This window comes from Dendropsophus ebraccatus, chromosome 5, assembly GCF_027789765.1.
Source record: "Dendropsophus ebraccatus isolate aDenEbr1 chromosome 5, aDenEbr1.pat, whole genome shotgun sequence".
Taxonomy (NCBI): Eukaryota; Metazoa; Chordata; class Amphibia; order Anura; family Hylidae; genus Dendropsophus; species Dendropsophus ebraccatus.
In genome coordinates, this window is record NC_091458.1 from 64,272,998 (window position 1) to 64,287,180 (window position 14,183).

General features: G+C 43.0%; 1 protein-coding gene across 2 annotated transcripts in view; it reads right to left on the reverse strand.

Annotated features, from left to right (window-relative positions):
• Positions 1–14,183, reverse strand: part of LRP1 (LDL receptor related protein 1) — a 217,407-nt gene that overhangs the window by 61,655 nt on the left and 141,569 nt on the right. For both annotated transcript variants that reach the window (XM_069970390.1, XM_069970388.1), the window contains exons 24-30: positions 12,888–13,085; positions 7,214–7,418; positions 4,160–4,324; positions 2,525–2,769; positions 2,253–2,384; positions 1,658–1,885; positions 1,221–1,395 (exon numbers count right to left, since the gene is read on the reverse strand). In XM_069970390.1, the coding sequence (XP_069826491.1) occupies positions 1,221–1,395; positions 1,658–1,885; positions 2,253–2,384; positions 2,525–2,769; positions 4,160–4,324; positions 7,214–7,418; positions 12,888–13,085 (1,348 nt within the window). The remainder of the gene's footprint in view (positions 1–1,220; positions 1,396–1,657; positions 1,886–2,252; positions 2,385–2,524; positions 2,770–4,159; positions 4,325–7,213; positions 7,419–12,887; positions 13,086–14,183) is intronic.

Consider the following 14,183-nt stretch of genomic DNA (forward strand, 5'->3'; position numbering starts at 1 on the left):
TATGGCTGCAGAGCATTGTGTGTGCTATGGCTGCAGCAGGTTGTGTGTGTGTGTGCTATGGCTGTAGCAGGCTGTGTGTGTATGTGTGTGTGCTATGGCTGCAGCAGGCTGTCTGTGCTATGGCTGCAGCAGGCTGTGTGTATGTGTGTGTGCTATGGCTGCAGCAGGCTGTGTGTGTATGTGTGCTATGGCTGCAGCAGGCTGTGTGTGTGTGTGTGCTATGGCTGCAGCAGGCTCTGTGTATGTGTGCCATGGCTTCAGCAGTCTGTGTGTATGTGTGCTATGGCTGTGTGTGTGCACTTTGGCGTGACCCCACCGTGACCGTGAATATTAGTTAGAAACATAGAAGATTGTCAGCAGGAAAAGACCACCTGCTCCATCTAGTCTACTTCTGAGTTGTTCAGGACATGGAGGCTGGAGACTGGCTGCATCCACTGCACACACAGGAGAAGCTGCTTTAAATCTTTCCCTATTCCCTCAGAATCATGTAGGACATTAGGGAGAAGATGCTGAGCCAGTGTGAAAAATAACTCCCCTGGTATATGAGCAGGAGTAGGAGTCGGGAGTCAGAGTCGGTCTTGATAAAATTCAGGTGTCGGATCTGCGGCTTACCGACTCCACCGCCTTGATTGAACCATAAAATAAGCTTGGTACGTATCTCAAAGGTCAGGCCGTGTAATACGGGGGGGAAGAGTGGCCATTATATTCTGTTTGCACAGTGTAAATTAAAAAAGAAATAAAATATATTTCTGGAGCAGGGCGCAAAAATTAAAAAAGTTGTGATACTCACCTACCCTGACCCCCTTACAGCTGCCATTTTGATACACCCATTCCCTGCTCATCAAGGCTGTTTTCTGGTTCCTGTGACATGTTGCTGCGACCAGTGATAAGACAGTTTTTTGGGGGACAGCACATCACAAGGGCAAAGAAGAAGGAGTGACATGCAGAATGGAAGTTGGGGATAATAGCTGTAGGAGATTGGGGTAGGTACGTATCATTTCTTTTCTTTCTTTCTTTTTTTTTTTTTGCATAGGCTATAGATAAAAAAAAAAGATTTTTATCCTCAGACAATCCCTTTCTTTCACCGGACAACCTGACAATGATTTGACTTCATCAATTTTTAAAGGATTGCGCTTCAAGTATGAGTGCGGTTGAAGGCCATATGGCATATTATATGACAATTATTATATATCACAAAACAAAATGAAACAGGAACCCACCCTTCCAGTGGATTCACCACAAGGCAGTGAGGTTTGTCCAAGCCCTGGATGACAGCATTTTTGAAAGACCCATCCAAGCGAGCCACGTTGATTTGCTTTTTATTAGCATCATAACTAGTCCAATAGAGGTTCCTTGACACCCAGTCAACAGCCAGTCCTTGAGCATTTGGTAAGTCTGCAAGTTTAAAAGCAAAAAAATTAAATCAAAAATATTTATATGCAATATTAATTTACTGTTGACAATTTAGGCCAAAGCTTCATTCATAGAGAGAGAGAGAGAGAGAGAGAGAGAGAGAGAGAGAAAGAAAGAAAGAAAGAAAGAAAGAAAGAAAGAAAGAAAGAAAGAAAGAAAGAAAGAAAGAAAGAAAGAAAGAAAGAAAGAAAGAAAGAAAGAAAGAAAGAAAGAAAGAAAGAAAGAAAATATCTTGGGTTATTACCAGCAGACACCACAGTTTCTACTCCGGTGCCATTGATAAAAGCTCTCTTAATGGTTTGTGTGCGGACATCCGACCAGTAGATGCGTTGCTCTATGGCATCATAATCTACTACTGTGACATTGTCGATATCCGGGACAGTGAAAGAGATGATGTAGTTGTAATATGGATTATCAATGTCAACTCCACGGATTTCCATCTGGCGAGCGTACAACAGGAATCTTCTGTATTCTAAAAGTGGCAAAAAGAGAAACCAAGTTATTACATTATACACATAAAGGAGCCCATACAGCTACAAAAGCCAACAGCTACAGCATCACTCCCATTCATTCCATACATGTGGACACTTGGCTTGGCTCCATGTGTTATCAGTGGGAAGTAAACAGCTGGTAGATATTGTTTGGACCAAGTAGGACCAGCTCAATAAAAGGAGCTATGAAACTTTTATAAAATCAGTAAAACTGGTCCTTGTTAAGTCATTTTCAACAACTAGAGAATGGAGGAAAACTCGTATGTGTAAAATTATGCTGGGTTTGTACAAATTGCAGTAACATTTGCCAGTAGTTTGCTGGTGAAGGAAACAGCTTAATACACATACCCAAACAAGTCTTTCTGTCTGGAGACAACTTCATGAGGTGAGGGCATGCGCAGGAGAACGTCTGGTTGTAGTTTATAAGGCACAAGTGACTGCAGGGTCCTTTTCCGTCATTTGCTGCACATGGATTTGGTGCTAAAAATTATGAAGAGAAAAATAAAATAAGCAGCATGTTGGCTTCGCAGTGGCAGACTGTAAAAGCAAAATGATGAATTAAACCTTAAGATTCCACACAGAAAAAATGTAAACACTAGGTTAGGAAGGTTTTGTCTTACCTAAAGGTTGTCGTGAGGGGTGATAAACCTGCAGGTCAAAGGGCTGAGTGTTGGTGCGCTGTACAACAGTCACATTGTGACCAGTCCATTTATTAGCCTTTGCCAAGGTGTTTGTCCTCCAGTCCGTCCAGTAAACTTCCCCACCATAGAGGGTGACGGCAAAGGGATGAGATAAGTATTCATGGCCTTTCAGTACTTCAATGTGTCCAGAACCATCATACTTTGCAGAGTAAATTGCATCTGATCTAAGGAGCGAACACAGCTAAGTAACCACCTCTAAAATAGAACACAGGTTTGATGGACCTACTATATACAAGTCTGTAGAATAAATGTTCATTCGTTCTCTAAACTGTTTTCTACTAGGACGACAACTAAACACTTCCTCAACAAAGTGAGTATGGACTTAGGGCAGTATTACACAGGAAGATTATCATGCAAAAAATCGTTATATAGTTTGAATTTAAATGATAATCGTTCTGTGTAATTGCAGGCAACAATCAGAAAATTGTTTGTATGCCGTTGATCGTTGATTTAGATATGAACCTAAAACGATCGTTAATCGTTCGCTGTAATTCCACATTCGTTCGCTCAAGCTCCGTATTTTTTCACTAATCGTTGCTGGGGTCAGAAGGAATAAACGATCATAGTAACGATCGCAAAAACGATCATAGTAACGATCATAACTCACGACTAGCGTTCAGTGTAATATGGTGAACGATTTCGGGTTAACATTAAACAATCTCATTAGCGATCGTTTATTGTTAGTTGTTAATTGTTAAAAATTATTCCGTGTAATAGGACCCTAACACTGCTCATACAGGTCAAGGGGGTGGGGAGGGACAAGGGATATGGGTGAGCAGGAAGTGCTAAACAACAGACAGAATTTGCAGGTTTTCTGGGGGAAACACACAGAAGTGATAGAATGGCCAGAAATGGTGCTGCTCCTCATGTGCACACACAGGACAGTGCATTCTGAATGGTCATTACAAATGACAGTTCAAGTAGAAATACAAAGGTCTCATTTAGACTATGTTCACACACAGTAAAATAATACCATATGGTCATAATTTTTACTTTAAATATTAAAATGTGTAAACTAGTGGAAAAAAGCAGTTCAGTTTACCCAAACGCAGGTTGTAGATAATGAGTATGTTCATTACTTTGACAGTCATAATCATTTATGGTCATTGTTCTATACTGTGTGTGCACAGTTAATTTCTCATTGACTTCAACTGTATTATTACTGTGCGAGTACCTTGACTTAAGGGGGTTCTCCAGAAATAAAACTAAACATATATTTTTAAATCAACTGGTGTCAGAAAGTAATACAGATTTGCAACATTTTAAATAAAGACCTAAGAGGAAAATGTTTTTGCACTATAATAAAGTACCAGGTAAAAATAAAAAATGATTTTCACAGCCTTTAAAGGAAATTGGAAATCAAGCTTTGCAGAGACCAGACAGCCAGATCCCAGACACTTATAATACAAATCTCACTGCTTTGCCCATTACAGTTCTCTGACATAAGCTGTGGTCTCATTCAGGGCCAATAATGATTTTATGAGTGTTCTGACCTGGAGCATGACAGTGCTCCCATAGATGTAACTGAATGTATGGCATATAATTCAGCTGTACCTGGCATCGATCCAGAGAATGCGCTCCTCCAGGTAGTCTACAGTAAGACCATTTGGCCATCCTCCTGATCCGGTCTCTTTATGAATAGTCCTGCGTCCCTCTCCGCTCATAGAAGCTGCCTCTATACGTGGCATGTTAGAGTCCCAGTCAGTCCAAAAAAGGATCCTAAGAAAATAACACATTTCACATTAACAATATACAAATTATGCCAGATTGGCGACACGTGGCTTGTGCTCTTACACCTCACATTGGGCAATTTCACCTCATATTATGCAGTTAATATAAAGAATACAATATTACTTAGAAAAAAACCTGAGGTAAGCAGATCTTTCAGAATGTCGTTATATACAGTATGTCGACACTACTGAAGTGGTAGTATCAGTGCTGAAAAGCCAAAATCCAAGACATTATACACAGCACTCATCATTTCTCTTAAAGGGGTATTTTGGGGGAAAAAATATTTTTAAATCAAGTTGTGCCAAAATGTTCTATAAACAGCTCTGTAAATTGTATCGATTATAAAAAAAAAAAAAAAAAAAAACACAACAGCTGAATATCCTATAGCAAGTTGTGTAGTTCTTGTGTGCTCTATGTCCAATTCCTGATATAAATAGAGGTGGCAGCAAAGGACACTTTGTCAGATTATAAAGAGCTATAGGACTTCCCCTGAGGTATACAGCAGCAGATGAGTACTGGAAGTTTTCCATTTTTTCACCTAAAAAAAAACCTTTCAACTGAACAATTGTTCGTCCAACAGTTCTCTCCTGTCCTCCCTGTAAACATGTGTATATACCTTGCCTGGTAAAACAATCATGTTTCCTATGGGGAAGGAAAATCAGCAGCCAGACAGCTCTGGCAGTGGCTTATCTTTCAGAGAACAAAAGGAGTTTGGTAGATAAAATCCATCACGCCTGACCCCCTATCTCCACCATCTGTTGAGACTCGGGAGCTTAACCTGTTGGCTAACTTTAGTATATTGTTTATGGGGTCCTTAAGATTGTGGAATCAGTTTATTTTATTTGTTTTATGTCTTCAATACTGTAACAGTTTTGGAAGCACCAAATAGGTCCAAGGGAACACATGGAATTCATTTAGAAGACAAAAGTTTGTGAATTAAATAAGACTATCTACAGGCAGGTCTGGAAGTTCCTCTTTAAAAACCAATAAAGCCAAGCTCTTATGTCTTAGTATGACCTCAAACCATTGCAAACTCAAATATACTAAAGAAATCGAAAAACACACACACACACACACACTGCATAGTAAAGACTGCTTCACATACAGCTTTGAATGGAAATCTGGCAAGTACATTAACAGATTTGCTTTCTGTTCATGAACGCTTTGTCACTTTCACTAGCCGATGTCTATCCTAGGTTATATGTTTGCAGTAAAGCTTTGGCATGCCATTCACATTCTGTTACATAACACTTCCAAGAACCTCCCGCTGGACTGATCAAACACAACTATCAATTACAATCCCACAAGCTTATCTTTGGACTCTGTCACTGGAAAAAAATGTCAGATGAGCCAGAATTATACTGAAATTTTAACAGTTAAACCACAAGTGTCTGCACGGGGCTGCGCCTTTCAGATGAAAGCAGCTACAATAGAAAATACATTGCTGTTCTCTACATTTTTGCGAGGGTTACTCGAAAGCCGAAAGCTGTACTTTTCTTCAAAGCGTTATGTAAGTACAAAACGAGTCATTTAGGGCAAGAACTGTGCTAACAGGCACCATAATTGTTGGTCTTGGGAATGCTAGTGCCATGTATATGTAGCTACCTATGTATCGCTATTTTTGAAGCAGAATTTTTCAGATTTTCCAAAAGGTTCTTTATTACAAATAGATTTGATAATTCTACAACTCTACTGCAATAATGCTCTTTTGTTTTTAACTTTAAACAGTGGGATCAGATTAAAAAGAGAAAAAGTGTATCGACCCAGCCTAGGCATCTATCTTTGACTCGGAAATTGTGAAAGGTACGGGCCATAATCAGCAGAGTTAAAAATCTATGGAGAATAGAAGGAGGAAGCCACCTAAAGTTATAGTCTAGTTTTATTGCTGAAATTAGTTACTGGGAATCTTAGGGTCATATTCCACGGACCGAGCAGGGCCGATCAACAATGTAAACAAGCGCCAAACAAGCGCCAAACAAGCGCCACGGCCCGACAATCGTTAGCAAGGGCTGCAGGGACATGCATGTTACTGATGTCCTTGCAGCCCTTTTTTTATATATTACCTGTCCTGGCGCAGGTCCTCTCCTTCTCCCGGTCCTACGCGGCAGCATCAGCTTCGGAGCGGCCTGTCTGAACTGACAGACCGCTCAGCCAATCACTGGCTGCGGTGGTCATGGCCAGTGATTGGCTAAGCGGTCTGTCAACTCAGACAGGCCGCTCCGAAGCTGATGCTGCCGTGCAGGACTGGGAGAGGGAGAAGACCTGCGCCTGAACAGGTAATGTATGATGTTTGTGAAATAGTCGGTCGCCCGCCATTCCACGTAGCGATGTACGAGTGGTGACCAATGATTTTAGGTTTGAACCTAAATAAATGATCGGCCAATGACACGATCGACTGATTATCACTCCTCGGGATAGAGAGAACAATCAGCCGAATCGGGCCGATTCAGCCGATTATCGCTCCGTGGAATAGGCCCCTTACTGTTAGGCCCCTATTAATTGTTCCAATAGGGGATGTGAGACCCCTGCTCTTGTAAAGTTGTGGTTAAGATTGTGCCCTACCCCTCTATACAAACTTTGTAAGACTAGAAAATGTGTTCTATCTTTGACATAACCATAGACTTTGGAGCAGCGTGCCACGGCTTGATCACCACTCGGTTTTGGGCACACAGGACCCAAGTTCCAGTGAATAACCTGCGGTGAGACCACTGCTCATCTAGCACCTACAACGTGGGTAGTCATGCTAATTGCTTGTTTCTCAGCCGATTACAAAAGAAGTATTCTATAGACTGAAATCAGTCGTACAAAAGGTATTAACTGTTATTTCTACACAGAATCTATAGATTAAAAAATCCTGTTGTGAAAAAAAATACAAACCCATTGCGAGGATCTAAAGCAATGGCGCGAGGATGTTCAATGTCTCCAGCCAGAAGTGTTGTCCTCATCGTACCATCTAATTTGGCCACCTCAATCTGATCTAAGTTGCTCTCTACCCAGTAGATATTTCCAGCAATCCAATCTACTGCCAGGCCTTCGGGGGTCGCCAGGCCATACTGAATGATGACCTCAAAGCTGGTAAGTGCTAAAGAAAGAAAATACAGATGTTAAAAAGTAGAAAATCATACAATTCATAAGGTTCCTTTAATCTTAACACCATCTGAAATTTCACTGGAGAGATCTTATCATTGGATGTGCAATTTGATCCCACCATCCCTAGGACAGACAGCTCAGGAATACGCTTCAAGCCCCTTTTAGCCCACCCATGACCAGATTATTGCTCTGTGTAATAAGGCCCTAAGAGTCGTATTAGACATCCCTATGCCTTGTGTAAGTGAACACAAATCGGCGCCTCCTTACTAATCCTATTACATGGCTTAATGGTTAGCGATGTCTGTGCAGCCCCTATACTGTATACATTACCTGCATTTTTTTTTTTTTTTTTTTTTTACAGTCATCAGCCGTCGAACACACATTGCTATTAGCGGTGCATGGTCGGAGGCCAATGCTTTTAGGTCTAGACCAAAAAACGCGATCAGCCGACAATCGTTGTCATCGACTGATTGCTGTCTCTATCATACGGAGCCATAATCATCCAAATCAGCCTGATTAGGATGATAATCGCTTTGTGTAATAGGGCCCCAAGTGTCAATTGCTGGGGGGCCTATAATCCTGAAACATCTGCAGTAAAGGCCGTATCCCACGGCTCGACTCTGAGGAGCAAGTGAGTGCTGTTAGCGCTCGTTTGCTCCTCGCTGCTGCAGTTATTCTACGCGGCAGAAGCAAGCGGGTGAGTACAGGGAGGGCCGGGGGAAGCTGCGGGGGGGCTGCCCGGGTGATTGCTGATCGCTACTCCAAGGAGCGGCGGCAGCAGATCACTGCTATATAAGTCATTTGTCTTTCAACATGTTGAAAGACCAACGACTTCAACGATCAGCCGACATGAACTATGTCGGCTGACCGTTGTCTCCTATTCCAAGGGACGATTATCGGCCGTAACGGCAGACATCGGTCTATAATCGTTCCGTGGAATGTGGCCTTTAGCATGGGTCTGGACACACAGAAGCTCAGAAGGCGTCTGCTTTGTGTCACCCTGTGAAGCATTCATATGCGGATGCACAAAGGATTTGAGCACAAATCCATTAGCAGCTTTGCCCTGCGTCTGGCTGTTAAGGTGCTTTCATAGAGGGTGCGTCTAGTGAAGGATACAAATGGAGGCAAATTCCAAGTTCTGATGGAAAGTGCTATGTGCTATAGGTGCCTACAGGCGGCCAGGTATACAAAACATGAACCTGACAAGGGCAGGAAAATCCCACAGTAATGAAGATCCATGCAGCAGACACTGTTACATACAGCTTTGGGGGAATTAGCATCTCGCCTTGTCGGCCCCTCCTCTTAGTAATTGCCATCAGACTATAATTAGCATTAACAGACGCTCTGAATACCAATTAACTCTGTATCATGATGAATGTTTTCCGGCTACGAAGGGTATCATTAAGATGTGCAGCCCCGACCAGACAACTCTCTAGGCGGGTGCTGAACTCTGCAAACATCCTCACTTGCTGCACCCGTCAACATGTGAAAAATCTGCTGCACTGCTATATAATATATCTATGTACTGTATAGACAGCATGGGAATTTATTTTTGAATAACACCTAATCTTGGCACTGGTTTTATAAGCACATACTGTACATACAAAGAAAACCAAACAGAAGGATGTTTTTACCAATGTTACGTTACAAATTGAGCACAGCAGAAAGAACTGTGCTCACCAGGGGCGTAGCTAGGGGTTCAGCCTAGGGGGGGCGAGTGAGTCTGAGTGGGCCCCCAACCAATTATGTTACCCATAGGGAACCTTGGCAGACGACAATGTTTTTTGAGTAACAAAGGCTATATTCTACTACATTACTCATAGTGAATAAGGATTGAGAAAAGTGTTAGAGGCTTCTACATTTTGCATATAGAACAAAGTAATAATTAAAAGGTTTATCTAAGGTTAGAAAAACATAGCTGCTTTCTTCCAAAAATGGCACATCCATCTATCTATCTATCTATCTATCTATCTTCCCTTTCCCAGTAATAAATCCCCCTTCCCTAGTAATAATGCCCCTGTAGTCATTATTAATGCACCTTCCCAATAATAACAGCCCGTATGGCCAGTAATAATGGCCACCCTGTAGCCAAATACTGTATGCCCCCTTTAGACAGAAAGGCCTGAGTAGCCAGGTATAACTATTGCAGCCAGCTATGCCCCTTTATATGCCCAGATATGACACATACAACCAAGTATGCCCACTACAGCCAGCTAGATATGCTCTTTTCAGCTACATATGCCCACTGCAGAAAGATATATTCCAAGTCAGGTATGCTCCCTGCAGCCACATATCCCCCTTTCTGCTAGTTATGACCCCTGCAGCTGGATATGCCCCTAGCCAGGTATGCCCCCTGCAGATGGATATGCCTCTTGCAGACAGTTATGCCCCTAGCCAGGTATGCCCCCAGCCAGGTATGCCCCCTTGCAGCCTTATACTTCCCCCTTGTATCCAGATACATGTCTCCTTGTAGCCACATACCTCCCCCATGCAGCTATTTATCCCCCACCTTGTAGCCAGATACACCTCCCCTTATAGGTAGATACATTGTCACTTGCAGCCAGGGTTGAGCGCCAGGCGCTTAAGCAGGAAAGATGAGGCTAGTGGGAGGAGCTAGGGGAGGTCGGGCTTGCGACTGGACCAATCAGTGACACTCCTGAGAATGTGCGTACACTCTCTCCTTCTGTTCCCCAGCAGCATTACCAAGCCCCATCCCTGTACAGAACGCTGCGGCAAAGGAAGGTGGATGGATTCAGGAGCAGTGGTGATAGGAATTCCCCAGAGTCAAAATACATTTAAAATTTTCATTTTTTTTTTACACCTCCCACTAGGGCTGGGAGTTGTAGTTTTTCATCTTCTGGAGAGTCAGATACACATGCAGTTCACAATACATAACCTGTGGCCATCCAGCTGTCTGGTCACAATGGGAGTTGTAGTTTTGCAATAGCTGAAGCAGCAGGTGAAACATCATGACACATCATACACCAGCCGCAAAACTACAATTCGCAGTTTGAGTGACAAGGCATGTAACGAGTTGTAGTACTATACAGCTGGGGATGCCACATACAGCTGCAACAGGTTCACATACAAACCTATGACTATTCAGTGGTTAAAAAACTACAACTCCTAGCAATTCTGCACCTCAGTTAAGGCCCTATTACACCAAAAGATATCTGACAGATATCTCAGTCTTTTCTCAGGAGAAATCTCAGTCTTTTCTTTACGACCTGTTCTCTGTTTAAAGTCTGTTCCTGACTTTGGCTGAAAGAATCTGAAAGATAATGTTAGACAACTGTATTAAAATCTAAAACTCGCATTGTTGTTGATGGTTGGGAGTCGTAGTCTCCACAGCTGGAGAGCCACATACAGATGAAGCAGGCCGTCTGCTAATAGTGGTTGCAAAACTACGACTCTCAGCATGAACTGACAGCTGCAAGTGGTCAGGGCATACTGGGAGTTTTAGTTTTTCAACACATACAGATGCATCAGGTTCAGTCGAAGAACTACAACTCTCAGCATGCTGGGAGTTGTAGTTGTGTAAGTGTTGAAGCAGCACAGAGATGTGACAGTAGACCTCACTTTCCAGCTAGTGGAGCTGATGCTGTCCCCCTTGAAGTCGGGGACACTCTCCAGCATCCAGTCTTAGATCTGGGACAGGGGAAGCCTCTTCTCAGGGGAGCTCTCTATGGCCTGGGCCTGGCTGATCAGGTGGGCATAGGACAGGTTGCAGGGGGAGGAGCTCCTGTTGTGGGGCTGCTGGGCTCCCAGGAGGAGAGGGGAGGATGCTGGGGACAGGGCTGGTATACTGGGGGGTGCTGCTTCGGGGGATGCTACCACTACAAGGGTTCAAGGATAACACACAGGATATTCTCCCTTACTATCCTCCTGCACTGCTGAACCTCTGACACTCACACACACACTGAAGTCCTGCAACTTGCCAGCAGCCTGAGAATGGAGGTCAGAGGTTATCAGTACAGGAGCTGATAAGGCACAAATGTCCTGCGCTTTAGTTTTTAACTCTATAGACTCCAGCACTGATCTGCTCTGACCTTCATCCTGAGGCTGCCGGCAAGTTGCAGGACTTCAGTGTGTGCGAGTGTCAGAGGTTCATTAGTGCAGGAGGCTAGTAAGACAGCCCGAGAAACCCTGCACTACACTATGCCGGGCAGTGGAGGAGCTGAGGGGGAGGAGCTGTGTGCAGCCTGCCCAGCAAGATAGGAGAGAGAACATCCCCGGCCAGGGGCAGCATCAGGTGACTGAGTGGGGCCCCCAGGAGCAGGGGGCCCGCACCTGCCGGTTGCTGATGCCGTCTGGAGGCCCCTACAGACGTGTTAAGGCTGTCTGCAAAAGCAATAGCTTCTACAGACAGCATTAACCGTCTGGTACTTCAGTGGGCCCCTGCTAGAGTGGGCCCAGGAGCCACTGCCCCCCCCTGCCCCCATGAAATTTCGCTACTGGTGCTCACCATTCTGTGCATGTTCCTGGTCTTACAGATCCCAGAACACCTACTGAAGACCTTCCATTCCAGACACTAGCTGTAAGTGCCAGACTGAAGATCATCAATGGGAGTAGCAATGAAGATTTCCATTAACGCTAGTCCCAAAGAATACTGTGGTTAAGAAATGGAGTTCCAAATAACGCTTAAGGCTGGGTTCACACTACGTTTTTGCAATCTTTTTTTTTAATCCGTTTCTTGCAAAAAGCAGATGAAAAATGGATGCATTTGTGTGCATTCGTTTTGATCGGTTTTTCCATTGACGTCCATTATAAAAAAAAAAAAAAATGGACACAAAAGTAAGGTCAGCTACGTTTTTGTGTACCTTAAAAAAAAAAAAAAAAAAAAAAAAAAAAAAAGGATCCTTTTTTTATAATGGAAGTCAGCATCCATTTTTTTCATTCGTTTTTAGCAAAGAAAAAAACGGATGAAAAAAAAAAATGGATTGCAAAATCGTAGTGTGAACCCAGCCTTATTTATTTCACAGGTATACAAAATGCATAACGCACTTGAGGGCTAGACCAGTGGCTTTGTCTTGTGGAAAACCACCATAAAGCTTATGCCTTTTGTACATTCGAGAAATAAATAAAGCTTATTTCAAACTCCATTTCGGGATCACGGTATTCCTTGAAAGTAGAGCTGACAAAGATCTCCATACTTACTCCATTTGATCAGGAATAGACGGGTACCCGTAAAACAGGATGCCTTTGCAAAGTTCCCCTACAGGTCAACCCTATCACTCAGCAATACTGATCCAGAGGAGGTCAAAGATAGTTGACTATTCTTGTTTTTTGAGAAATAAAACTTTCCATCCTGTCTCTAATCAGTAAAAGATTTCAGTAGCAGATACCCTGAAAAGCTATATATTTCCTAAACACATCAAGATGATGGCCAGTGTGGTGTTCTCTCCTGACTTGCAAGTAGGAATGTAAGAACAAGCAATTCACAGAGCCAAGAGCCACTTACCACCACTTTCTGACAACTTCCCACGATATATTTTGTCCTCTACTACATCAGTCCAGTAGAGGGTGCTCTGGTTCAGGTGGAAATCCAGGGCGATTGTGTTCCTCAATCCTGGCACAAGGACGCTGTAATCCCCCTTATTTAGATCTATCCGGCGGATTTCATGGCGGTTTGAAAATATGATGAATGGCTTAAACGGATCTGAAGGAAAAAAAACAGAAACAAAGGTTTATAGATGACCAGAAATAAGATGTCAGTAACAGAAATATCACATCGGCCACATCTGTTTCATATCACGTGTGTCCAGTTATATGCCAGGTCTCATAAATTATTCTGCTTAATGTCACTTAAATGAAAAGGATAATAAATGACTGAAACACCAATATAAAGGACTCTGAACATGTAACTGGGACACCTGGACTATTCTTAAATCACACTATTAGTTAATGATGAAGCATTAAGCGTCTGGCCTGCAGAAATAAACATGGCAGCCATTACTCATACGTAGGCAAAGGCCAGCTAAGGTCCACAGAAAATATTTAGACTATGAAAGATCATAGGTGGAATAAGGTCATGAATGATATATATTGGCTGCTGAAGCTTCCCACAGTGTTTTTGAAGCAGCTGAAAACATAACTGCACATTTCCAGCTCCTCGGACCATCTTCCAAGAGCAATAGTCTCAATACAATGCCCAGAGGCACCCTGCAAGAGGATCTGCAAACAAGTCCAATGAGCTCCTAATTCCTTAGCACCGGAAGAGGCAGCATATTAAACTGTATATTAGGCTGATCACAAATATTTGAATATGGCATACAATGAACAAACTCTGTGGTACACAATGCGGTAGCACTGACGGGGTTACACAGGCAGTGACAGGGTGAATGCAAAGGGAAAATGCTTTGCACATCATCTGAGCAAATAGAAAACCTTGGTCTTGGCACCCAGTCCCTAGCACAATGGGGCTATTATAAGGGTCTTTTAATATGCTGACTGCGCCTCTCTGAGGACGACAAGAGCTGGATGAATGGCTGTGTCACTGTTTCCTTTGGCACACGTCTGGAGCACACTGAACTCATTTGGACAGGACTGGTGCTCCTAGGTCATGGGATAAACAAAGATGCCACATGTATAGAGATGGCATTTTCCAGGGGAATGATGTCCTAGATTTTAGGTTTAGGATGGTTTAATACAGACACAACAGGAAATGCTGGTAGAGAAGAAATGCTATATTTTGATGGAAAGGGTGTGAAGCCCAGTTCAGAATGTTCACCCTCCCTTCTTAGGTAAAACACCACAA